The sequence below is a fragment of the Crocodylus porosus genome, unplaced genomic scaffold (assembly GCF_001723895.1).
Source record: "Crocodylus porosus isolate Cpor-Errol unplaced genomic scaffold, CroPor_comp1, whole genome shotgun sequence".
NCBI lineage: Eukaryota > Metazoa > Chordata > Crocodylia > Crocodylidae > Crocodylus > Crocodylus porosus.
In genome coordinates, this window is record NW_017728921.1 from 23,775,302 (window position 1) to 23,801,836 (window position 26,535).

The following is a 26,535-nucleotide window of genomic DNA, read 5'->3' on the forward strand; positions in this document are numbered from 1 at the left end:
GGTGCAACTGTTTGAGTCCTTGTGGCACTCAGGACAGGTACCAGAAAACTGGAAAAGGGGCCGATGTGGTCCCTATTTTCAAAAAAGGGAGGAAAGAGGACTCGGGTAATTATAGGCCAATTAGCATCACTTCTATTCTTGGCAAGATTTTAGAAAAAATCATAAAGAATCACATTTGTGGGGGGCCAGTGGGTAATACAATGTTAAGGGGCAACCAGCATGTGTTTGTAGCAGGCAGATCCTGCCTGACTAACCTGGTCTCTTTTTATGAACACGTCACAAAATGCTTAGATGCAGGGGAGGAGATAAATGTTATTTACTTGGATTTTAAAAAGGCTTTTGACACAGTGACACACCCAATTCTCACAACTGAGCAGCTGTGATGTAAATTTTTTCACAGTAAGGTGGGTGAAAAACTGGCTTATGTGACGCACCCAGAGAGTGGTGGTGGATGGGTCGATTTCCTCCTGGAGAGATGTGGGCAGTGGTGCCCCCCAAGGCTCTGTCCTTGGACCAGTACTGTTCAATATCTTCATCAGTGATTCGGATGAAGGTGTTGAAAGCACTCTGTCCAAATTCGTAGCCAACACCGAACTATAGGGTATAGTAAACACAATGGAAGGCAGGGAGCGAATTCAGGCCAATGTGGACAGACCGGGGAAGTGGGCAGATCAGAATAGGATGCAATTTAACAAGGATAAGTGTAAGGTGCTGCACCTGGGGAGAAAGAATCTCCAACACACCTATAGACTGGGAAGTACCATTCTGAGTACCATAACAGTGGAAAAGGATCTTGGAGTCATAGTCGACACAAAGATGAACATGAGTCGCCAGTATGATAAGGTAAGAAGTAAGGCTAACTGCACTCTTTCTTGCATTTGTAGGTGCATCACGAACAGGTCTAGGAGGTGATACTTCCCCTCTATGCGGTATTGGTGAGACCGCAGCTGGAGTACTGCATCCAGTTTTGGATACCATGCTTCAAGAGGGATGTGGATAATGTTAAGAGGGTTCAGAGGAGGGCTACGCATATGGTTGAGGGCCTGCAGGTCAGATCCTATGAAGACAGACTGAGGGACCTGAATCTCTTCAGCCTCCGCGACAGAAGGCTGAGAGGTGATCTTGTGGCTGTCTACAAGCTCATTGCGGGTGGTCAGCAGGGAATAGGATGGCCACAAACTGAAGGAGAGTAGATTTAGGTTAGACATTAGGAAGAAATTCTTTACAGTCAGGGTTGCCAAAATATGGAATAGGCTTCCAAAGGAGATTGTGCTCTCCCCTACCTTGGAGGTGTTCAAAAAGAGATTAGACAAGCACCTGCCTGGGGTTACTTAACCCCAGTGCTCTTTCCTGCCTGGGGCAAGGGGTCAGACTCAAAGGTCTACTAGGTCCCTTCCAACCCTAGAAATCTGTGAAATCTATGACCCAAACTCAGAAAATCAAGGCAAGGTGCCTTTTGCTTTAAGGGGACAGAATCAGAGTTGGCAATAATGAAATACAGAAAAGACAACTCTCAAAAATGTGATTCAGTGCATTCTCCCCAGGCACACAGAAACGAATAGGGCTTAACCCCATTTCACTTTACGTGCCTAAACATTGCACATGTAGAAGCAGAACTGCAACTCTCAGCACTTACAGTTTGCAACTCAGTGGCCACATCTACATGAGACACTGACTGCGCAGTAGCTCGTTACTACTGCGCAGTAGTATTTCATGGCACAGAGCATGATGCAACGCTACTACACAGTAGTAATGAGATTCTGTGCAGTAAGCATGATCTAAAAGCCATTTGGCGAAGCTGCTGTGTAGTAACTCTGGTTACTGCGCAGTCATTTAGTACTTGTGTATGCAAGCACTACATGCACAGTAACAACTGTGCAACCAGCTTCTCGTGCAGGTGTGCCCAGTATTGCCCTTCAGTGCTACTACCCTGCTCGGTAGTGCTGTTTCAGCTAGGTAAGTAGACAGCGAAACAAAATGGCTCATGTATGTGTAAAGCTTACACACTTTTGCCTGAAATTTTACGCAGGCAAAAAACATGACTATCACGTGTGACAAAGTCCCTTTCTACTACTTCGCCCAATAATACAGTGGGTACAGCACTTAGCTAGGGAGCAGGATATCTCAGTTCTACAACCTACCTGCCCCACAGGGGTTTTAAAAGTGTCTCCTGTTTCCCAGCCAAGTGCTCTAATCCTCCAACCAAGGGCTGAGAGCATGGACAAACGTAACACTTGGACTGGTTTAAACACAGTTTAAACTACAGGGCTGGATCCAGACCTACAGGCATGTATGGTTTGTGGTTCTGCACACTTCTTTGCAGTGGCACAAATCACATACTTTGCATGTTAAACCATGCATAGCGCTCCTAATTTGCAGTTCCGGGGCAAAATTTGCTACTGGAATTTCCTGGTAGCAAAAAAAAAAAAAAAAAGAGGAAGAAAAATGCAGTGCAAAGCACACCGAAGTGGCGTACGCCAGGACAAAGTGCTGTCTGCTGCCCCGTCTCTGTGTGCTGCAAGAGACCCCACACTGAGGCACCCTGTGCACTCCCGGCTGGCTGAGGTGCAGGCAGCCCTGGGTTGGCTGTTCCCGTCTCGAGGCACACTGTGCCCCAACCAGCTGCTCTGAGGCTGGCTGGGGCCAAGGTGCCACAGCGTGGCAACTCCACATGCTTCACAGTGGAGCCCCTGCACTGAGGCAGGTGGAGACAGGGCGCAGCCAGCCCAGGGCTGCCTGTTCCCCTGTCTCAAGGCACACTGCACCCCAGCCAGCTGGGGAGCAGCTGGCTGGGGCACAGAGTGCCTCTGCGTGGAGGCTCTGCAGTGCATGGAGATGAGGCATAGGCTGCCTGCTCCCCTGTCTCCATGTGCCACTCCATGGCTGGCTAGGTCACAGGGTGCCTCAGCATGCAGGCTGCCTACCAGCTAGTCCCACAGTGAGGAACCCTATGCCCTAGCCAGTACCCACTGCAGCACACGGACCAGAGGAACAATGTGACCCGCTGCAAACTGCATGAGCACAGGCGGGCACTGCAGCACAATGTAGTGGCACAAACTTGTGCCACTACTATGTGCTGCTGCAAGGACATGCCCCTGCTCGTGTGGACATGGCCGAAGTGTCTAGAGGGACAAGCCAATTTAGAATGGTTTAAACCTCCTGGACTGTCTCCAAAGCATACCTGTTTGTCGTTTTTTAACAGGTTCAGTATTATGTGCAGACACTAATATTTCTGTGACTAGTGTCTGCGCAGACTTCCAGATATCCCACATTGCACAGCTACTCTGGTACACAGCCAAAACTGTATGTCATTAACCCTGACCTTGTCCATGCAATCCCAGACTGATTTGGGCTAGGGGGCAAGAAGAGGACAATGGCTAGGTGGGTACAGTGGGTACCCTTGCTTCTGGAGTCCCAGGGCAGCTGAGTATCTCTTTGCAGCTTTTAAACAGAACTTTCCCCCAAGACCCAGGTCAGTTTCATTCTACTGGTGGCAACTAACCAAGCTTTGGGGCATCCTAGACTGATCTGAGCCAGGGAGGTAGCTAGGTGGGTAGTGGCGTATGCCTGCTTCTGAATTCCCAAGGGGCTACCAAGTCTTTGCAGCTTTTAAACAACACTTTCCCCAGGCCACTGGTTAATTTAATTCCATTCCTGACCTTTGGCAGCCCCCTACACCAGAGCACCCAGTACACTGGGAACCTACAAGCAGAGGTCTAGGCACTTCCCAACCCCAACCTCCCTGTAGGAAAGCCTTCTTAAGCCTGAGCCAGAAACCTTGGGCAGCCCTCCAGAGTACCCAGGGCACCCTTTCGCTCCTACATCAACCTGCGATGCACTGAACCCTGGTACACTGCCAGAAACTGAAGTAAAATGAGGAGTGACTTGGGGGAAGTGCTCTTTAAAAGCTACAAAAGCTCTGGCAGCACCAGAGCACCCAGAAGCAGAAGTCTAGGTAGTCCCCATCACACACCCACACAAGCACGTACATCTGGGCTCCCTCAGTCACGGCACCACCAAATTTTATATATACAGTGTAGGAATGGTCTTTATAGAACTCAATGTTAGTGAAAAAAGGGAGCAGAAAAACGCAACTATGGTCGATTTATGTCTTCTTCTTCCCCTTCCTTGGCATCCAGCTAGTCAGGGTCTTCCTCTTTTTGGAGAACACTGGAGCAAGGCACTGGCATGTATGCAGGCCTAGGTATTCACTACCACTCCCCAGCAGCAGTTGGACAGCACTGCAATGCCTAAAAGGGGACTTAGAACTCTTGGCAGTGTGCATATGGATGCCTCTAAACTGGGACAGTTGTTAACCAGTTTCCAACCAGTGACATTCTTGGAATGGTTCAAGTACTATGTCTAAGTAGAGCCCTCTCCAGCCCTCCATTTGAAGTTAGCCCACTGGTCAGCCAAGATGTATAAATATGTGGGGTCAGGAGAAGTGAACAAATTGGAAGGTGTGTGGCTCAGCAAGCTGAATGCAGTCCTGAAAAGGAAGGGGCCTTGGATCTAGCCTGGGACCCTAATTTGTGGGGAAGAAACTTTCTACTATTACTTATTCACTGACTATTAAACACAACCTGACATGGACTAGCTCCAGGAGAAAGGTGTGTAGATAAGCAATGCCTGCTTGTTATAGCACTTGCTGAGAACCAGACAATGCAGGTACAAACTTGTTCTGGGGAAGGGGGTCCCAGAACTCAGGTCTTTTACCCCTAGGGGGATGCCCTGACCACCAGGCTTTTGGGCTAAAATACAGGAGGGCTGCCCACTTGCAGGGCAATTCCATTTTCCCTGTGGCAAAACAGAATCCCAAATTGTACCTAAGTACCAAAAGCTACAATTACATGGCTATGTGCAGGCCATTTAGGGCCATAAAGTGAAACAGGATTTTGCCCATAATAACTTGGTTCCTGATTTTATTTCTGCACTGTAAAGGCATCCAAGCCAAACACATACATAGTGAATAGGTAGTGCAGGGAATTATGAAGTCCTTCCACAGTTTCTCAAACAGATTTCATATGTAGACAGCTGACAGCAGAGGGCTTAAAGGCACAGGTACAGACATTCAAAGTATTACAAGACAAGTTAAGGCAACGGGGTAGTTTACCAGAACCCGTAATATTATGGCTTGTGTTAAGAATATTATGTCCTAACAGAAGGAAAGAGGAAGGAATATCACAGACAGGGAGTTAGTCTGTACCTCTGTGTCCTGTTTATCCACCTGCTCCCAGCTAGCTTCAGAGAAAATCTCTGTGCTGCAGCGAGACAAGCAGTTCTGATCCAGATTGCTTTCCGAGTCGGGTATTGAAGTCTGTTGGTAAACAAACATAGCTGAACAGAACCTGCACATACTCCCACTTCTACATGAACAAGATTTGGACAGCTGAGAAGGGGGAATCTGTGCACCTCCTGCTGGGAAAGACCAGGGTTTGGGTCATATACACTTACCCACCTACAATTTAGATTGCAGTAACACAGACAAGAATGGGATGGGTTATGGATCCACCAAATGAGGGATTTTTCTTGGATAAAGGTATACTTCAACAGGTCAGATATGAACTGTTAGCCCTTTAATGCCAGGATTAAGCAAGGTGACATGGGTTTAAGATCTATGTACTACTGTGTATGTGAAACGGTCCGGCTATAAAGAACTTAGTTAACTGTGGCCCCCTAAGAATATTACAGTTATAGCCTGTTACTCTAGTTTCACACACCAATTTCCATTCCAGCGTTTTTTCACTTTTAAAACATATTTGTAGCATGTGTGCCTTGCTGTCTCAGATGTCTCATGGGAAGATGCAAGGTAAATTCATACAGGACGAGACATAAGGACTAGAGCATACATTCACATGTAGGTCTTTGGACTGATGCTTCCTTAATATACTCTTGCCAAGCAAAACTTTTACACTGACATGCTTGTTCTCCATATGCTTGTATACAGAAGCTTGTACCAAGCCAGGCCAGGCAGAAGAAAAAAAGTAGAGCCAAGAAAGAGATTTTTAAAATATGTTTTGGTGGCCTAAAGATGGACACAGGCATTAAGTAGTATCCATCAGCATGCAGATACCTAATTCCCAGTCTAGATTACAAGCTATGAAAGCCTTTAATAAAATGAGTGCTTTGAATTAAGCCTGTGGGCCACATTTCTGCTAGGAATCCAAGCTCCTGCTAATGAGAAAAGACAAGTTTGCTTTGAATGATGCTCAGCAGAACTTTCATTCACACACTCAGCATTTAGCTATTCATTGTACTGTCATTGGCACCAATCTGACTGGCTCCAGAAGCCCATACAATTCCCTCCCAATGAACACACCTGGGACTATCCACCAGCTCTGCCAACCAGACCTCTTTGTCAGTTCCAAAAAATGCTTATGCCTACATGAATAAAAATGAAACTTGTAAACAATGTACAGTTGCGTTGTTGCTGAAAAGTAAACACATTACAATGTGCATGTGTTACATTTTAATTAGCATTTTCTGTGCTGTGGTAGTGCCCAGAGACTCCTCCTAGGATCTGCCTATCACTATGCTCTGTGCTGTTCAAACCTTCCTTCAGAAGACAAAGCCTGCTGTCAGAAGATTACAACATAAGAATTTTCTTAAACCTCCCCATTTCTTCTCTCTGCCTTCATCTTCTCTCATCTTCTCTAGCTCTTCCTCCTCCTTCCACTCTCTTATACATTTGGCAGTACCAGGCCTTTGAAAAAAAGAGCTATGAACATTGCACTAGACTGTACAATTGCTTGATAGTAGTAGGTCTTCAAAGAACAAGTAGGGAAAGCCTCTGCACACCTGGCTCCCAGCTCCTCTGGCTCCCCACTGCCCCCTGCCACTCAGCCGAGTGGTAGGGGCAACAATTTAAAAGCTGGAGGGTCTGGTCTGAGAGAAAGGAAGGTAGAGACCTTCCCTAGCCTGGCTCCCTGCTTCACCTTGCTGTCCTGCTGAGTAGCAGGTGGGAGCACGTTCAGGGGAAGTCTCTTTGACCTGTCTCCTGACCCCTGCTCCCAACCACTGGCTTTTCAGTCACTGCCCCACCATTCAACTGAGTGGCTAGGGGAAGCCAGTGGGAGCCAGCAAAGTCCCCTGACTCTCCCCAAAACCAGACACTACCAGTTTTGGGAAGCGGCAACTATTCTCCTCGCCACCTGCTCCAGTAGGAGGAGGGAGCAGCTATCCCCTGTGTCTTCTGAAAACTGGGGTGACCCCAGGCACAGAAAGACAGGGAGTCTTTCCTTTGCCCCCACTCCTCCTGATCCCCAGGAGGAGTTAACCCAAGGGAAAGCATATTAGCATTCAGCCTCCCAAGTGCAATTTAACCCTGGCTGTTGCTGTGTTATTTTTCTCCCAAAGTGGCCATTTTTTCTCCAGGAGAAAAAAAAACCTAAGCAATGTACACTTCTGGTTTCTACTGGGAGACCAGCAGTTCTCCTGAACAACTGAGCACATGTACCTGACCAGAGTAAGGCTGCTGACACTGATTTCCCCTTTGAAGTATTACTACTGCAGCTTAGTTCAAAGAGGAGGAATAATGGGCAAAAATAGGTTTCTGAGGAGAATTTAAAGGAATTTAAAAATTGATCTATGCATATAACTTTGCTACCACTAGAGACTTTGAACTTAGTATTACGACCTTACAGATACTACCCAGCTCCCAAAAATTGTATAACATCTAGAATTTTGTAACTACACTCTGTAAAAAAGATGCAGTTAAGCCATAACACACACGCTACAATCAAATTGTGATTTAAATTGTGATTTGATTGTATCCTCTTCCAGCTATCTTAAGTAGCTCCTATGTGGCAAAGCCAAAGACCTGGCTTAATTGTCCCCCGGAATATTTTTATTTTGTAATGGAAATCCAAAGCTGCACAAGCAGCAGCACAGACAGTCTAAGCCTTTCCTCTTAACGAGTCTCATGTAAGGACACTTATCTAAGGAAGGAAGCATAGCTTGGACTTGGTGGTTCCTAGCTGCCAGAAAACATATGTTTGCTTCCCCTCATGATAAACTATGCCATGCACCAGCACACCAATCCCCTGGATCTGGCCTATTAACTTAGTTGTAAATCTTTAAAAAAAAAAAAGTCAATCTTTATATGAACACAGCATGAAACACTGAGTATGCTTAGACATCTTTGAGTCACCTCATTACACAGGATAGTCAAGGTGTGTTTAAACTCAATACCAAACCCACATCCTAGAGTGTCACTGGTAGCTTAAATATAAACTACTGAAATTTGGCTAAAAGATCAGTTAGCATAAGCTGCTATTGGTCTTGTGGTAAATTGTACTTTTGCCCATTTTGGCATCTTTGAGGCTTTTGTAAAGAAATGCCTTGGCCAGAAAACATCAGCTACCCAGAGGAAAAATTCCTTACCATACAGCGTCGTATTTGGGGCTCCAAAAGCTTGACTAGCCAATCCCCTGTTGTCAACAAGGCTGAATTCCATTAGACTTACCACTTCATCCCCATAATCCCCATTGAAGCGTAGCGAACTGTTGAGGTACTGGCTCTCCAAACGACTCTTCAGCTCTTGCACCTGCTTTTTCAAAGTCTCCACTTCTTGCTGATGACCAGTTTCAATCTGGCGCAGGCGCTGCTGGATAACGTCCGTGTAGACTGGCATTCCATCATCATCCAGGTGGCTCCTGGCAGGTTGGTCTGGACTGTTGGCTGTCAGTTGCCGACCACCAGGGCTCAGTACCCACTTGTGGTGCAAATTTCTCAAATGAAACTGAGCTGAACTACAGCTCGCTGTGGAGACCTGCCGGCTCAAGGAGGCTTTGCTCTTACCATCCTCTCCGTTAACACAATGTCCGTTTGCTGCAGGGTATTTCTGGGTAATACTAAACCCTGCAGGTTTCTCTGTCACCTTGTTCTCAGTTTCTGGCTCTCCATTACATACAATCTCCTCTTTACTTTCAGCTAAAGGCAAGGCACAAGGGGAAGGCATTAGGCTGTAAGTATTATTCCTGTTAGAAGTCCTGTTTACTTTTGTTCCCATTTTGTGCAGTTCTATCATACTTTCCCCTTCTGGCCTATATTCAGCAGTTTCAGAATGCTCCGCAGCACTGTTGTCTATCAGATGAGGTCTGTGGCAAGGACCTTTCTGCATTAGGTCTTGCTTTCCTTCGTTTTCTGTTAAGGTTTCAGTAGAACTTTCAATATTGGATGTTCTTGCATCATGAATTGTGATGGGTAACGGAGGGCTGGGCTGTGGTGTACTATAGTGACTCTCTGTTTCCATCTGCAGCTTACTAACTCCTTCTTCTATGTTGTTCTGAATATCACTACTTACAGTACTCTCTGTAACAGTCTGTAGTCCTTTTACTTGAGGCAACTTCTGGATATTGTTACTGAGATCAATATATTCAGTCTGTTGCCCTTTAAACTCAGAAGCACCTTGTGAACCTGGATGTGGATTGGGCACTGGATTGTTCATTATTGTAGCTGGATCACTCTCAGACTTTTTATAGAAGCCATCAACATGCCCACACAGGTTTTCAGTTCTGTTCTCCTTATCCAGGACAATCTCTTCCTCCTCCTCTTCCACTTTACCTGTTGATCCCAGGGTGCCTCTCAAGAGCTCCTCCAAACCAACATCTTCTTTGGTGGCCTCCTGCAAAATGTTTTCCATCTGTCCCTCTGCCACACCAGCTGCAACTGAGAGTTCTGCTCCAACTGGAGCTCTGCACTGTTTGCTCAAGCTGTCTCCATCAAACGGATCATCCCCTGGATTGCCAAGACCGCTCAGCTCCAGGGACCTGCGATGCTCTTGCCATTTTTCGTTTAGGCTGGGATCACTACTACGTCGGTTGTTTGTAGGCACATTGCTGTCACAGGCTGTTGTCAGATTGTCAAATGATCTTGTCTTTGGTAGCCTGTAAGGATCAGAAATAATCAGAATCAAAAGCTTGTTTTTAAAAAAATGTTTAAATACAACAGCTTGCAAGCCTCCCCATTCTGAAATCATAAGCAGCTGCTGGTCACTGCTGAATTCAGTAATGCACTAAAGCAGTTTTCAACCTGTGGTTCATGGGCTCCTAGGTGTCTGCGGGCTATGTCTAAGGGGTCTGTGGAAGGTGACTTTGATCAATCAAAAGTATGTGAATACCCACACTTATAATTTAAAGGGTCCGCACCTCCATTCAAAATCTTTTAGGGATCCATAAATGAAAAAAGGTTGAAAACCACTGCACTACAGTGTTACTGAGTTCTACAGAACATCTGTGATACAAAGTTCCTCCAGTACCTTTCCTCTGGATCAATCTCTCCATCAGGAAAATTTCTTCAGCTAAGGTTCAGACAATTCCCAGGATACCCCATTTCCTAAGTATAATGCACCTGAATCACTTTATGAAATGGCTTCCTCAAAGAGAAGGGGTGCATTAGTTAAAAGACTGGTAAAAGCAGGCTGCAGAAAAAATTGCAAGGCAGCCACAAGTGAAATATCCCATGGCATTCTGATCTCCATAGTACATATGCAGTCCACCGAAACAGAAGAACTAGCACAACGGCCAAGGATACTACCTGGGATGCTCCAGCACTATGCAGTATGTCGAACTTTGTTCTATTTGCTAATTTACTGCAAAATCTCTTCTGGGCTCTAATGTGTTTGCTGCACAACAACTCATGAAGCTAACAACGTTTTAAATTGAGAACAACTACACAGAGATTATTTGCTAGCCAACTTAACAGCCCCAGTGTTAGACCACAGGAAAAACACTTCCCTCCCACAAGTGCTCCTCTCCCTAAATGCCACAACATTCTCTGTTGATCTTACTTCACAAGACTGGATTTCTGGGCTCTAGGCTCACCTGCCCAGAGGCTGATCTTCAGGGCTGGAGCCTGGAACAGGATAAGGGGCACAAGTATCATCAGCAGGGGTTGAAGGGGAAGAACATGGCAGGTAAACAGCATTCCAGAGCATTAAATTACGCACATGGCACACAGGATACAGCACCTAAAATGAGAAAATGTGCATATTTAAGCATGGTAACTTGTCTTGTTCCGAGATCATAAGGAGTTACTTTAATCTGATTTTGCTGCTCTAACTTCAATATTTATGTTTACAGCCCAAAAGCCCCTATTAGATCCCTAGGTACTTCTGGAATCCAGGTCATGTGAGAATTTTAAATAATTTACACCTGGCTGTAAAGCTGTTTCCTTTTCTTCAGATGTAGGAATTTTGGCATAACACTTCTGGCCTGTGTCTTTTCATGAATTTCTTTCTGGAATGTGTTGGAAGCTACAACTTTATTCCTGAGCATAGAAACACAGACTGGAAGGGGCCTCCCAGACCCCACAGCACTCAGTTGAAAAAATGAATCCTACATTATGCCATGGGAAAGAAGCAGAGGAGACAAGGACACTGCCAGTGCCTGCCACCATTATTATATTGTCAAATGACTGTAGAAAGAGGACTGTGCCCTCTACTCCAGAGGAAGGCAAATCTTCACAAGTCTGACTTGGGTAAAAATTCCTTCCTACCCTAGCTCTAGTGACCAATGTCACCTCAACTGCCTGAGCAAGACTCTCCAGGTAAGTTCCTGAGGTTTAAAAGTATTGGTAAGAAACTGGGGCAGAAGGATGAGAGTGATTCATAAATCGTTCGTGCCAGAAGTAAATATAAAACCAGAGAAAAACTATGGCAAAAATGTGCTACTGAGAAAAGTACAGCAAGAAATGGCAAGATAATAAGCTACTACATTACCGCCATGATAAACAACTAAAGAATACAGCAGCTCATTTTCTAGGGGATTTTTCTTGCAGAAAATTATAGCCTTACAGGGTTGGGAGGGACCTCAAGGGTCATCTAGTCCAAACCTACACAAATGTCGGATGTTCTGTTCCTAAACCATCCCTATCAAATACTTTTCTAGCTTTGTTGTAAAAAGCTCCAATGAAAGAGATTCCACAATTTCCCTGGAGAGGTTGTTTCACCATTCTACAGTTCTGACAGCAAGGAATTTCTTTTCTGAGATTTAATTTCTGTCTGCTTTGCTACAGTTTAAGCCCCCTGCTGCAAGCCCTGTCTTCTGTGGCAAAGGAGACCAGTTGTATCTCTCCCTTCTTTATGGCAGCTTTTCAAGTAGCTGAAGACTGATAACATGCCCCCACAACTCCTTAATCTCCTCCTCACCAAATTAAACACCCCTAATTCTTTCATCCCTTCTTTGCGCAGCATGCATTCTTAACTCATTTAATGGAGTTAAAGCGCCTCAGTTTATGGCTATCTGTTAATGGCTCGTGTGGATGCATCCACTGACTATTTTATAATTTGCTTTAGTAACCTCTCAGGTATTGAAGTCAAGGCAACAGGTCTATAATTCACCAGATTGGTCTTTTCCCCATTTTTAAAGACTGGTATTATATTGGTTTTCTCCCAGTCTCTGGAACTTTGCCTGTCTCCCAGGGCTTTATTATTGGCAAATATTATTGCCAATGCCTCTGAGATTTCTACAGCCACTTTCTTCAAGACTCAGGGCACCAGAGGGGAAAACTAGTAGTAGTGGCCACAAACTCCTGGAAGACCAATTCAGCTCAACATTAGGAAAAACTTCTTCACAGTCAGGGTGTCCAGACTGTGGAATAAGCTCCCTCCAGAGGTGGTGCAATCACCTACCCTGGAAATCTTTAAGAGGAGACTAGAGTCACCTTGCTGGAGTCACCTGACCCCCAGTTATCTTTCCTGCATGGTGCAGGGGGGCTGGACCCGATGATCTTCCAAGGTCCCTTCCGGCCTTACCACCTATGAAACTCTGCCAGGGCCTGACAAAAAAAATCATTCAAATTTATTTAAAACTCTCTGAGGCACTCTTTAGTTATTATGAGTCTCAATGCTAGGAAAGAGGGTACCTCCCATCTGTGCTCCATGATCTGCACTGGTTTTATTTTTATTCTGGGTGCAGTTGAGTTGTTAGTTACCTCAGAGACTTCTTCTTCATTGGGCATGTCTACACAAGATGCTAAATGTGCAGTAGACTAATTCTACTGAGTATTAGCACATCATAGCAAAAGCCATGCTAATGCGCAGTAGAACTAGTCAACTGCACATCAGTGTCACTAAAAAGGCATGTGTTGATGTTACTGCACAGTATCTCTGGTTACTGTACATTGGGTGCGTCTACACCTGATGCAATATTGCCGTAGCAGCCACGGGCTATCGTGGCAACCTTGTAGCAACCACACACTGTCCACAGGCAAAAACCATGATGCCACCACTACACCGCCATAGCAACACGCTCCCTCGCTACAGCATGTTTCTAGGGCAATGTAACAACTAAAAATAACTGTGTGCTGCTGGCATGGTGCAGTATGGGCTGTTAGTAAGTCGTCATTTAGCACTTCCAAAAAGAAGTACTAAATGATGGCACAGCAACAATGGCACCATAGGGGTACATGTAGATATGTCCATTAAGTTTGTACCTGTTATTACAGGTACAAAACTTAATGCACCATAGCTATAGCACATTAATACATGCATAGACATGCCCAATATGTTTGATACCATGTCACTTGAGTTCATCTACACCTCTTCAACTAATAATCTCTTGGTACATGCTCTAATTCGGCAAAGATGAACTTGACTTCAATAGGACTACTCAGTTGTGAAAAATGAAGAATGTGCTCAAGCACTTTTCTGAATGGGTCGATTAATCATGAAAGTGATAGAGACAGTAAAGGCAGACTTCTGTTCCCTTTACACATCTAAACAACAGTTTTCTAGCAGTGTAAATGATGTTCTTGGCACTTAAACATAGATTGCAATTTTATTACCTTTACGTTGCAGGTGCATAAGCAAACTATGTAGACTGGGCAAGCACGATGGGTTATGCATATGTGGCTATGTACATGTATCCAGTTTGGTCACATAAGCATGTCTACAGTGTGAAAATATAGCCAGCTAGAAACTCATAACTACTATGTGGCAGATAATGCAAGATATCTATTACTGGGTGGTAGATGTCGCAAATTTACTCATGTTTTAGTTCAGTAACTGAATCCTAAAGGAGGTGTGAAGCATCCATCTGATCTCTCAGCATAGGACACAAACCACTCCAACACAGGCTTAATGTTATCCAGTACTCTCTTTAGCTCTCTGTTGAAGCTGGCCCATTAGGCAGCCAGGAGAGGAAGATATGAGGAGCCAGGAATGGGAAAGGTATAGGGTGTGTGGCTTAGCAAGGTGGATGCTGCTCTGGAAAGGAAGGGCACCATCTAGGCTCTACCTTGGCCTCTCTGCTTCTGCACTGCTCTCCATTCTTTCTAGTCAACATTATTTAAAGACAATGGACAGTAGCTCAGATTGAAAAGGAGCACTGAAGGTGCTGAGTGGAAAATACCTGGGCTGTGGCTGCAGCACTATGGTAGGAATTCAGAAAGGTACAGGTTCTAAAACCTCTTGATGAAGGGAGCTTAGAACCCTAGTCTTCCACTTTGTGTGCAAGTGCCTTAACCAGCGACTATCACTATGATGTGAGAAGGCCCTCCTCCCCTGCCAGGTCGCAGGTACATGCATAGCTGTGTACTTGCCTGGCTGCTATGTAGCTAAATGCTCATGCCTAGTGTATGCATACTTTTGTGCCTATAATGCAGGGGGAACAATTGCAACCCATGTCTAAGTGCCAAAAATGCTACTTACATGGAGCATTGCCATTTAAGTGTACAAAGAGAAAGAGACTTCTACCCTAAGCTTTCAACAAGCTTTTAGCCTGGTAGGCTTTTTGCTTAATATTAAGGAATACTTACCATTTATCATATAAAACCTCCTGCCTCTCTGGTGAGCGTTTCATTTAAATCCTTTCACTTACAATTTAGAAAAATCTTTATCGCCTCTAGTGTGGTTCTATTTGTTCTGTATCTTTTGTCAGAGCATCATATGTAAACTGTTGCTTAAAAAAGCTTATGTTTCTTTGAATTAGTCAGTCTATAAAATGTCACTCTGGCCTGCCTCCTGCCTGATTTCAGACTAACATAGCTAACTACCTTTCTCTGCTCTCTAGTCTCTGTGGTGACACACACGCGCGCATGACAACTGTTTCTCTCCACCTCAGAGCCTAAAAAAGGAAAGCTATTTTGAAGGTCTGAATACAGTGAGTGATACAGACATTTTAAAAGGCTTCCATCACATTTTTTTGTTTCGATTTAAGACACACTTTTGACAAAAATTTTTAGGAGACTGAATTATTCTGTGAAACTCTGCCACTGTAAAACTATGATTGAGAGCTCCTGGAAGCCACATCCAATCAAATATAAAACTATTTTCCATTACAAGGAATAGTGAAAAGTATTCAGTTACAGATAGTATATATCCAGCACAGGGGTATTATTGTGGCTATATCTGATATATCCCAATGGTCAGCTAAAGACAATGTAATGTGGCTTTTTTGGGTGTGTGGGAATGCATGGTATGGTAGGGGTTAAATTAAGGTTATTCATACATAAGCATGTTCTATAGCACTTCCCATCAGACAAGCTGAGGCCGTTCCAGCAGATAAACAATGGTGTCTTAGGCAACACATTAGACAGAGACTCCCCCACATATGATGTAAAATGAATGATACATACAGATTCTGACTGGGAGGAGTAAAGCAGGTTTTTGAAGGCTTTGTTTGCTGCCCGCAGCAGAGACCAAACAGAACAAGTCCGTTCCTGAGTGTGTTTTTCTCCTCTCTCCTTCGCATTGTTGCACAGGAATGTACCAAAGAGGCAAGAATAGGTGTGCTGCACCAATTTGACCTGTATAGACCAATACAGATAGAGTCACATGGCAGCAGACATGGTGTGTATGAAAGATTCACTTTCATGCTTAAGAAGCATTTAATTTTTCATTCATATAAGACTATGCACACAAAGCCTTTTGTGAAGGATATTAGATAAATATATTTAGCATTTCTGCATGCCTTCTCAGAAAGCTAATTACAAGACAGTAAAAGCATAATGGGTTCTTCCTCCATTTGGGCCTTCATATACAAATTGCATAGTTTGAGATATCGCTCACCAGGTCTAGATGGTAGTTTGTTCATATAGTAGCCCCAACCTAGAAAACCGCTTAAACATGGGTTTAGAATTAAGCATAAGAATAGTTCCAATTATTTTCAACAGGACTGTTCATGTATTAAAGTTAAACATGTTTAGATGTTTTACAGAGTTAGGCAATTTAGCCCTAAGAGGAGTAAGATGCAGAATCAATCACTCCAGGGATCAGTGAAATACTACAGGACCCTTTTTGACTGCCAATTCCTATCCAAGAATACAGCTAGTGACTGACAATTTCCACATGACCTGCCTAATAATCCAACTACTTCCAGACACCTATGGTCTGGAATCTATGGCTAGTGGGAAAACCACTGTCCACACTGTTTGAGAGAAATCAAAATGTTTCCCTCTGAAGCTGACTGCAGCCACAGGAAATTTAAAAGATAAAACTGGGGTTGACAGGGAGAGCAGGATGTTTCCCATAGTATGCTACTAGTGCAGTGTTGTTGCTCTTGGGCCCAAAACTGAGGGACACTATTCTAGATGTGTGAATCCCTCTCTTGTTGCTAGTTTCCACCCCAAGTCTTGCTGGGAAGGGCAGCATATAAATCAAATAAATATATAAATATAGTTTCAGCAGAGAAGCCAAAAACTGATCGAGGATAAAAGTTTATTCCCTCCTTGCTCTTAGAGGGGTCCCCTCCACCTCAGGGTGGAAAACCATAAGCAAAGAAGTACCTGGAAAGTTTACATTGCTACTACTTATTCTGTCCGTGTTCTGTGGATATGGGAAACCAGGATACTTATTTCAACACTTCTTACCTGAATTACATTCACATGATTTCTTTATTTATTTGAAGTTTAAAGAAAGCCCTTAAAACCCAACCCTCCTATAGGAGTGAACGGCTCTCAAATATCATGAGGTATACAAGTGTTTTTGTTTGCCATATAAGATTTGACAATTTTCACATCTGCTTATCAAACAGTAACATGAAATAAGATGGATGGGAAAATCAGAAACCCCTTGGGGCTTTTCAGTGTGTTAGCTCTATCAGTTTGTCCATAAGTATTCTATAAAACAGCAATCTCACAAGCCACAACTCACAAGGAATGCTTCGTTAAACTCGAAAGAGCAAGGAAACTGCCTCTGGAGCTGATGGACGCAGTCCAACCACTGTAAAAACACCGGGCAGCGTTCATTTAGGTCATCCGAATTCTCACCATGGCCACAGCGATCTGCAAACTTGTGGCCAAAATCAAGCCACTCCATTTCCACTAGCACCTGGAAGCCCTGCAGAAAACCAAGTACAGAGGAAAGCCTTTCAATTTTTTCTCTTAGTCCAAATGTAACACCTTTTCAGGACACAAGATCAGACTCCTTATGGGAAACAATGCTACCTTTGTGTCCTTAGTATGAGAGATTTCATTTCAAAGTTAACTGTGTTTTCTTTCAAACTACTTTTCTTTTAAATTCCCTATACAGCTATCCTACCATATCACCCAGCGGCGTCCATCTATTGCAGCTAAACACTTTAGCACTTTTTCTAATACAGAAATACAAAAAGCCACTCATTTTTAGACTTCTACATTAATCCCAAACTCATATTCCCTCCCATGCACCAACTGGTGGTTTACAAACCTCAATGGTCCGGTAATATGGATCCAGCAGCAATTTGGCCAGTGCCACTATCTGAGGTGTTCGATCCCAGCCATCTGAACAGTGCACCAAGACAGGCCTCTGATCTCTGTCCACAGCATGTACTACCAATAGAGCAGATTTCAGAAGCACAGACAAGTGCTGCAGCCATTTAGTACTTTCCAGTGCTGACAGCCAACTAGAAAAAATGCACAGAGAAGAGTTTTTGCTCCTTTTATGTCTCCTAATGTAAAGCTTTGGATTTACCAAATCAAAGAGTAATTATAATTAAGTTCATTTTATAATAAACTAAACTGTGAGTAGTTCCCTTGAGTGTACTTTTCACTTAAGTCATTCTGTTAATGTTCTTATGAATTTACAAGAAATAAAGGCATCCAGACTACTTAATGAATACGAAAGACTAATAGCAGAAAATTTAATATCAGGAAAAAGAAGAGTGGGATGCTCTGCTGTTCTGGGGAAGTCCCAAGTTCAAAAAACTTCCTCAAGTATGGCTCTGAGTTATTGGACATCATTTACCCCGAATGAAATGGTGAGCTCTTTCTTCACAATTAGGTACTGTGCAGATGGGAAGTTTATGAAGAGGCACTAGTGCCTTTCAAGGAATAATGATACTGCTAGGCATTGCTGGACAGAAGATAGCATCTTGATGAACTGGTGAGATTGGTGCTTGGAAGCCAATAATACATGCTGGTATTAAAAGCGAAGGTACAGTTTTGACCTTTCTCATTTTTTATACCAACTTCAGAGCTAATGAGTTAGGAACTTCCTTTTGCTTGCACCCCATCAAATGAAAAATGTAATTGCAATATATTTACACAGAGAGGGCTGTGGAAGAACAGACACCTGCCTGATTTAGGTTAGAAAACAGCAGAACAAGAATAAGCACAGAAGTACAATTAACAGAGAGAAAAAACTAAATGTCCGCTTACTTTCCTGGGTCTGGCATCTGTGTGCAGAGCAAACGCAATGACTGAAAGCTTTTCCGGATAGAATGGATATTTGCCATTCCCATGAACACCACCTCACAGTTTGGATAATATTCTGTAGGGAGTTGTTAAAAAAAAAAAAAAGAGGACTTAAAAACACGGGGATTAAATTGAAAGGGAAGCTTTTCTTTAAAGCAAAGCACTACAGCTCTGTTCTGATGAAACAGAATCTACTATGGAGAATATCTAGCACCTGGGCTTTATCAATTATTTTGGAAATCACAATGGAAAAGTGGAGGAAGAAAAAGGAGGCAATATGAAGATTTCTCCACTGACAGAGACCCAAGTCATTGGGCAGATTTACAGTAGGCCTGTGTGAGGCTTTGGTCCCTGATTTGATCTGGCAGAGATTCGGCCTAATCCAAATTGAATAAGAGGACCCTTTAATCTCTCCAAATTGAATCGGAACCCTCTGAATCAATTCGGAGAGATCTGGAAAGGTTTTGCAATTCAAACATAGAGACAGCTTTAAACGTTTTTTCTACATACTTCTAGGTAGCAGGGGCTTGTGAATGCTGTGATGCTGGGCCACATGGAGTGTCCCACAGAAGCGCAGGAGGCTCCCCAGTGCGCTCGGCAGCAGACCTGGAAGAGGAGCAGAAGCGCTTCTGGTCCACTTCTGGGTCCATCACGAAGCACACTGGGGGCCCCCCCACCCTGTGTCCTCCCAGCTTGGCGACTGGTGCCTCCTGGGTCGGAGTGGGGGGGAGGGGCACCCGGGGTCCCCTTGTGGCCGATCACTGAGCCAGGGAATCGTGGGGGGCCCCCCCAGCATGCTCCCCAGCAGACCCAGAAGTGGACCAGAATTACTTCTGGTCCACTTCCAGGTTCACGGTGGAGGCCCTCCTGCACTCGCGTGGGATGCTCCATGAGCCCCAGTATTGCAGCAATCATAAGCCGCACTTACTACCTCAAGGTATGTAGAAAAAACTTTTAAAACTGTATCTATGTCCAAATCAGCATCAAATCTTCAGATTTGGATTTAGCTGAATTGATCAGGGACAGTGATCTGAATCAACGAACTGAATCACTGTCCCTGATTCGAGGCAAATCCGAATTGAACAGGGCCCGCTTTGCATATCCCTAATTTACCGAGCTTCTTTGCTCTCTGCTGAAGGGGATATATGGAACAATGGGTTAAAGCATTATCCTTCACCTCTACAGAACTTGTTTTACAACTGGCGCAAATCATAAGTGAAAATGAGTCTGGATCTTAATTCAGTCCCCAGCGGAATACAGCTAGCATTAATTTTGGCACAGCTGGCATCCTCTGTTTAGGAGAGGGACAGGCTAGCAGCATTAGGAAAGAGATGTACTGACAAAGGGTTTTTATTATTTTTTCCTGCTGTCCTATTTTACACTACAAGAAGCAGTGCACTGGCAGCTTCCCATGGGGACAGGGATATTACAATGCTAGGGATTATGTAAAACTCTAAAAGGACTGGGAAATGTGCAAGTTTACTGTCAGTTCATGAGTGTCCTGACACAACTAAAGATGGTTTTTTAAATTTACCTTTTAGAAAGGCCAAAGAAGTTATTACTTTACTGTCTCTACTGAGTACTACCTCCCTGAATGAACTAACAAATGTTACATAGACAAAAAATATTCAGGACTACACTATGCACAGAATTGAAGGGAATACTGGTGCAGTTCCAGACAAACCTATAGTGGGCAAAATGTTTACTTCAGTCTGTTCCAAGATTACCCCTTTCACATAACCCTCCCCAGGTTAATCTTGCCTCTCTACCGTCAATTCATATCACACATTAACTATGCATCTGACCAAATGATTACATAAACTACTTTACATGAAATACAACTTGCATCCCAAGGAAGTAGACCATAAATATCAGATAGCCAATTCTGTGAGACAGGGATGAGGCCTACTAGTATGGCCTCTTTCTCAGACCACATATACACTGGACACAGAGAGGAGGCACTTTAACAGAAGTTTCCAACTTTGTGCTTGCCTCAGTGGTCATGTAACTTAAATTCCACAGCTGCGTGAGATCAAAGCCAAGGCAACTTGGTTCTAGCCGCAAAACAGTGATGACTGTATGTAACTTTTTGGCAGTATCCCCATTTACTGTGTTACAAACTGATGATACAGGTCCAAATATGCCAAAGGGGTTTAAATTATTGCCCTGAAAATAAACAACATTGTCTGCACGTTCTGGGTTTTTCATGGTAAAGCTCTGGGACAAGATTGTACCATTTAGCTGATGTTCCAGACTGGGAATGGTGCAAAGCTGTAGTGCTCCAGGGGAACTCCAGGAGGCAAGATCTTCCCCTCCCTACCAACTTCTCTGAGGGACAGGGGAAGTGCACACGATGAACCATTTTTTGGAACGTGCTCTTCATACACCCCACCAGGCATGATCAGCTCCAAAAATGATGAAGAAGGCTCCATGTCTTTCTAGCCCTCTCTGGAATGGACTGAACCATATGAATAAATGTGGGAACAGTCCTCAGCTCTGGTATAGAGTAGGGAAGAAGGCACTTTTCTTCCCATCCTTATGACCAATCCTTATTACACCTGCTCACACTGAAGTGCAACTTACATGTCCATGTGTAGCCACATAAAGGCCTTTTCTGGCACTTACAGAGAGCTTAGATTCTTGTTCTACCTCAGCAGCCACACTCACCTTGGGCTTGCCTCCTGAAAACGTTTCGAACACTCAACAACAGCTGTGTATTCTCTATGGTAGTTTAAGAAGTCTAGATTGGTAGGCAACTGTGTACAGCTCTCCAAATGTGTGGCTGGAGAAAAAACATGCCTAGTGGCTGTTTCACACTTGAGGAACTTAAAGTTAAATTGCTACAATGCATTGCTCTTTTCCATTTTGAAAATTAACTCCCTTAATAACAAGTTCCCTTACTTTTTAGACAGGTATCTGAACAGTTTTGCTCCCTATCTCACCACTGGTCACTATGTTCCACAGTGCTGCTATTTTGGAAAAGACCTCAGAAGGTTATTATAGATATATTACCAAAATAACGCTGCCTTTCTTTCTTAATTTTTTTATTTTATTCTGCAAACAGGAACTTAGGTAGGATGTATTCCTATCTGCAAATGACCATGAAATATCTTTTTGCCCACATTACCTACAAAATGGTAATGGTTACAAAAACTATGGCCCTCAGTAATCCCACAAATGAAATATGAATTAATATTTTAATTACCTTGTATCTGTGAGTTGTTCTAGAAATACTCAGAGAAGCACTTCTTTGCAAGGATTGCAAAAAGGCTTCCTTATGTATAACAATTTCTGGAATATTACTCAGTGGGCACATCTACACGTGTGCCCAACTAGCATTAGCAAGTACTAAATGACTGTGCAGTAACTGCTGTTATTGCACAGTCCCGGCAGTGTACAGGTCATTTCCAACCCTACTGTGCACCAGTATCAGTGTCACAGTTTGTGCCCGCTGACACTGAGTCCCTGGAGCAACAAGTTACGTTGCTGGCAGTGTGAGGCATAAGCTTTTCTAAGCAACTGTTTACGGCAAGGTAGCATGTCATATAGATGTGCCCAGTAGAATGTAATGACTTTTGTTCTTGCACTTTTAATAGACTACACTAATCTCTCTTAAGCATGTTGCTATATTGCATTTAAGTTTCTATATTTGATTCAGGGAGGAAAGGTTTCCTAAAATCTGTAGTTCAATGTTAATTATATATTGTTACTGATTAGTCTTATCCTTCAAAGAACAGAATCTGGGAACTAAATCTGGCCTTTAAAGTGGAATGCAAGCCTTCTCTCCTTGGTTTTTGTGGTCTGTGATAACTGATAAATGATATACACATTTGTTTAGATGCACCACACTTGCATACAGGTGATTTTAGAGACTTTAGAGTATGTAAGTACATATGAGCAAAACCTTTTGTCCTTTCTAATATATAAATATCCCCTACTAACCAGTTTAATTTGAAGTGTTATGAGAGAAAAATCTGCTTACCTGGGCATTCACAGCCTCCCCCTTTGGCTCTGTTAGCTACAGCAGCTGCATATGATCGTGCATCCAAAATTAAGAGCTTTTGAGGCTGGATGGCCAAACCCTCTGCTCCTGAAGCATTAGAGATTGAAGAATCTATGGAAGGAAGCCCATCAGTGAGTAACTTAGAGACACCTATAATGCAGCTTTCAAATTCATGTAAGCATACAGTGTGGATACCAGAATCATGCAAAGTCTACAGATATATTTGTATCCACACATTTTATACAGTACACACAAGAAATCACACCTATATACATAGCTCTATCCATTTCAGAAATGGTGGGGCTGGTGAGCTCACCAAATTCAACGTCGGAGAGGTCCCCTCCATTAGAGAAATCTCTGGAACAGTTTCCATTTATTAATTTGTTGCTGTTAGATCTAGAATCTGAGGCACAGGCTTTGGCCACTGACTGGACAAGGTGTTCATCATCTGCATTCCTCCAGCCCCACCAACTGACCTCAGGCTGTCCGCAACGGGAAATCACTGCCCCATTACTCTGGTGCCTACACAGAGAAGAGTAAGGAGAAAAAATAATTGCAGCATCAGAATTATGTCTCACTGTAGTATCATAAAGCATATAGTGTTCTAAAGCACCTACACTCTATAGATTTGGCATAACAGCATGATGTTCCCCAATAGGATATGCTATATCTGTAGGCAACTTGAGTCAACTGCTGTAATATGAACAAATTATATTATGAAGTCAAATATAAATCACTTTTAGTAGACAGATCTGAAAAAGGTGTGGAATCCCAGATATACTTCTGGCAGGGTTACATAACAAGCTCCTTCCAGTACTATGTTCCTAGAACAGAGGCAGGCAAAATACAGCCCACGGGCCAGATCCAGCCCACCAGGCTCTTCCATCCAGCCTGCAGCACCCACCAAGTAACTGTACCCCATCCAGCCCTTCCGCCCACAAGGGTAGGAGCAAGGCGCCTACATATACACCGCCCTTCCCCCACCTCCACCAAAATACCTTACTGAGTCTCACTCCCATCCCCGTGTGGAAAGGCCCAGGTCAGCCAGCACATAGCTTCTAGGCAGGGCTGCTGCTGCCACTGCTGCAGCTGCCGGGGGACTTGCTTGGCTTCCCGCTCCCACTTGCTCTAGGCAGCAGGTAGGGAAGTGGCAGGGGTGGGGACAGGAGTGGCAGGGGAGCTGCAGCTGGGCAGGATTGTGGAGTGTGAGGCTGGGGCTGGCAGCAGCGCAGAACTCAGGTGGGCAGGGTGTGGGTGTGAGGGAGCCTGAGGCAGCATGGGGACCTCCCACACACTCCCCCCACAGTGCGCAGCTCCCGCAGGTGGCAGCAGCAGCAGCAGCAACAGCAGCAGCAGCAGCAGGTGGGGGCACTTGCGTACAGCACTGGTGCTGCTGCTTGGTGGTGCGCAGCTCCAGCCAGCGCTGCACACTGCGGCAACTGGAGCTCAGCCCGGCCAGGCTGCTTCTATCACCAGGGCTCCCTGCCGCGCACGTACAACTCCCACACTCGTGCACCACCAGAGGAAATCTCCACGTGCTGGAGCCGGCTGCCCTCACTGCTCCCTGCCATGCAGGTCCCAGGACTCCATGGGGGAGCAGAGGCCAGGGCTCCCCTCCACTTCTGGTGGAGTTCCGGGGTCTGCATGGCAGGGAGTGGCAAAGGCAGCCGGCTCCAGTGTGTGGAACTTCCCCCCGGTGGCACAGGAGTGCAGGAGTTGCATATGTACAGCAGGGAGCCCCAGCAATAGAGGCAGCCTGGCTGGGTGTGAGTGCCCCTGCCTGCTGCTGCCTGTGGGTGCTGTGCACCATGGGGGTAGTGCAGGGGAGGTCCTCCCACCCCCTACCCTCCCTCATACTCCACAAATGCCACATACCCACACCCTGCACCCACAAACCCCCCAAATATACATACTCCCCCAACATACCCTGTTGCCCCCCATACACAGCCAGATTCCACCACCATACACCCCCCCATAACATACAACACTAAGACTTTATTTTTGAGTTATTATGCAATTCCCTCTATATACAGTATACAAACACAAATCATGACAAATATTTTTTGTAACAAAATTAAAATATATGTTATATTAGGTGTTCGACTTTCAGTGCATGATTTGTTTTTTTTTCTGCTTCTAAGATGGCAACAGCCCCCTCCTAAAAAGAGTAATTTGGGGGAGAGGGAGAAGAGCAAGGGGAAGGATTACAGGGTTAAGTGGTAGGACTCCCAGTCCCAAGGTGGTGACCAGGGGGTAAAGCAACTGTCAAGGACGGGGGCTACTCATGCAGCTCTCAAAAGCTCACCAAACCTTGTTAAGCGTCCTTCCAGCTGAAATAATTGCCCACCCCTGTCCCAAAGCACACCATTGATTATGACTGGAATGATGCTTAGCCTTTGGTAAGGAGCATCTTGGAGTACCTGTATATATAAATATAAAAATTGCTTCTAAAATATAAGTGAGACCAACTATAAAACTCCACATATTCGTAATATCTCCAAGAGATTGGAAAGACAGGGGAAGAGGTGAGATTGTCAAAATAAGATGGTATGTGACAGATAACTGAATAGCATGAAATGACAATTGAACAGTAAAATTCAGTTTTTAAGTCACTATGCAGGTGATTTTAAAATCTCAACTAATTTGCAATTTTGCTATAATTGAAGTGAAAATTATGATAAACTGGCGAAGTCTGAGAAAAAAGACTGAGAAATTTACTCTTTTGTCTGCATAAACAATAAAGTTTTTGTTTAAATACAGATAATATCACCTATGTTTTGGTTACTGTGTCAGTGCTGTGCAGCCAACTGTTGACAATGAGAAATACAATTCCACCTCTGTCATCAAAGGGCTTCCATCTGGCCAAATGCCATCTACAAAATTCTATTTGTATTTAATTAATACTATTTTGCATTCAGAAGGTCTCAGAACATGTTAACAAAAAGGTGTAAACATCATTATTACCTTTTTGCAGAGGGGAAACCTGAAGCAGAGAAATGAAGTGTCTTGCTTAAGGCTACACAATAAGTCAGTAGCAGTCAAGAACAGAAGGCTGGTCTTGTGACCCTCTTCAGTGTCTTATCCACTCTACTTATCGACATACTGTTTGTTTCTATTTCAGAGCAACAGCAGATATGCTTTTCTTACATGAAATTCTCCTTCAGCAAAACCATCCCTATCCATGAGCTCTGTCAGAACTCAGGACTCCCATGTTTAAAAGTGGGCAGCCACTTATGGCAGTAGTGCCACCTTCTCAGGACACATCAAAGAGCACAGGCAAGCATACACTTGGAGCAGCTTCAAAAGGGAAGTGGGGGGTTGCTGTTCTGGACCCTGCAGCAGCTGCTCTGCTGTAACAGCCTTTACCAGGGGTGCTCAGCCTCTGGTCCGTGGGCCAAATGTGGCCTGTGGAGCTATCACATCTGGCATGCAGGGCTTCCCATGAGTCAGGAAATTTCAAGGTAGGGGAGTGGTGGCCATTAATACAGCCGCCCTGCCCCCTGCCAAATCCCAAACCCCAAGCTGTGTCTCCCTTCCCCCTGCAGGGCCAGCCTACACCCCCCTTCCCCTCCTGTTGAGCTACACCCCCTTTCTCCCATACCTGCGAGACTGAGCTATGCCCCCTTCCCCTCTTGGGGGTGGGCTGAGGCCAGATCAAACCCACTTCCCCCCCACTTGGGGCAGGGTCACGTCCTGTTCCGCTTCCCCCACTCCCTTCACAGGGATAAATGAAATCCTCCCCCACCCTCCAAAAGTCCAAATGGCTAGATGGTGGCTGCCCTGTCAGTCCCAGGCACTGAGTCAAAACCAACATCTGGCCCATGGCTGGACCAGGAAATGCCCATCCGGCCTACTGGGGAAAAAGCATGGACACTATTGGTCTATATAGTTAGCAAAACCACTCCAACTTTAACTCTGCT

General features: G+C 44.5%; 1 protein-coding gene across 5 annotated transcripts in view; it reads right to left on the minus strand.

Annotated features, from left to right (window-relative positions):
- Positions 1 to 26,535, minus strand: part of MTMR3 (myotubularin related protein 3) — a 188,146-nt gene that overhangs the window by 10,294 nt on the left and 151,317 nt on the right. For 3 of the 5 annotated variants that reach the window (XM_019539284.1, XM_019539282.1, XM_019539283.1), the window contains exons 10-18: positions 22,932 to 23,137; positions 22,595 to 22,726; positions 18,577 to 18,688; positions 17,627 to 17,822; positions 17,093 to 17,278; positions 15,577 to 15,747; positions 10,824 to 10,969; positions 8,465 to 9,887; positions 5,207 to 5,317 (exon numbers count right to left, since the gene is read on the minus strand). In XM_019539284.1, coding sequence (XP_019394829.1) covers positions 5,207 to 5,317; positions 8,465 to 9,887; positions 10,824 to 10,969; positions 15,577 to 15,747; positions 17,093 to 17,278; positions 17,627 to 17,822; positions 18,577 to 18,688; positions 22,595 to 22,726; positions 22,932 to 23,137 — 2,683 coding nt within the window. The remainder of the gene's footprint in view (positions 1 to 5,206; positions 5,318 to 8,464; positions 9,888 to 10,823; positions 10,970 to 15,576; positions 15,748 to 17,092; positions 17,279 to 17,626; positions 17,823 to 18,576; positions 18,689 to 22,594; positions 22,727 to 22,931; positions 23,138 to 26,535) is intronic. The other 2 variants (XM_019539286.1, XM_019539285.1) reach the window with 1 other exon arrangement.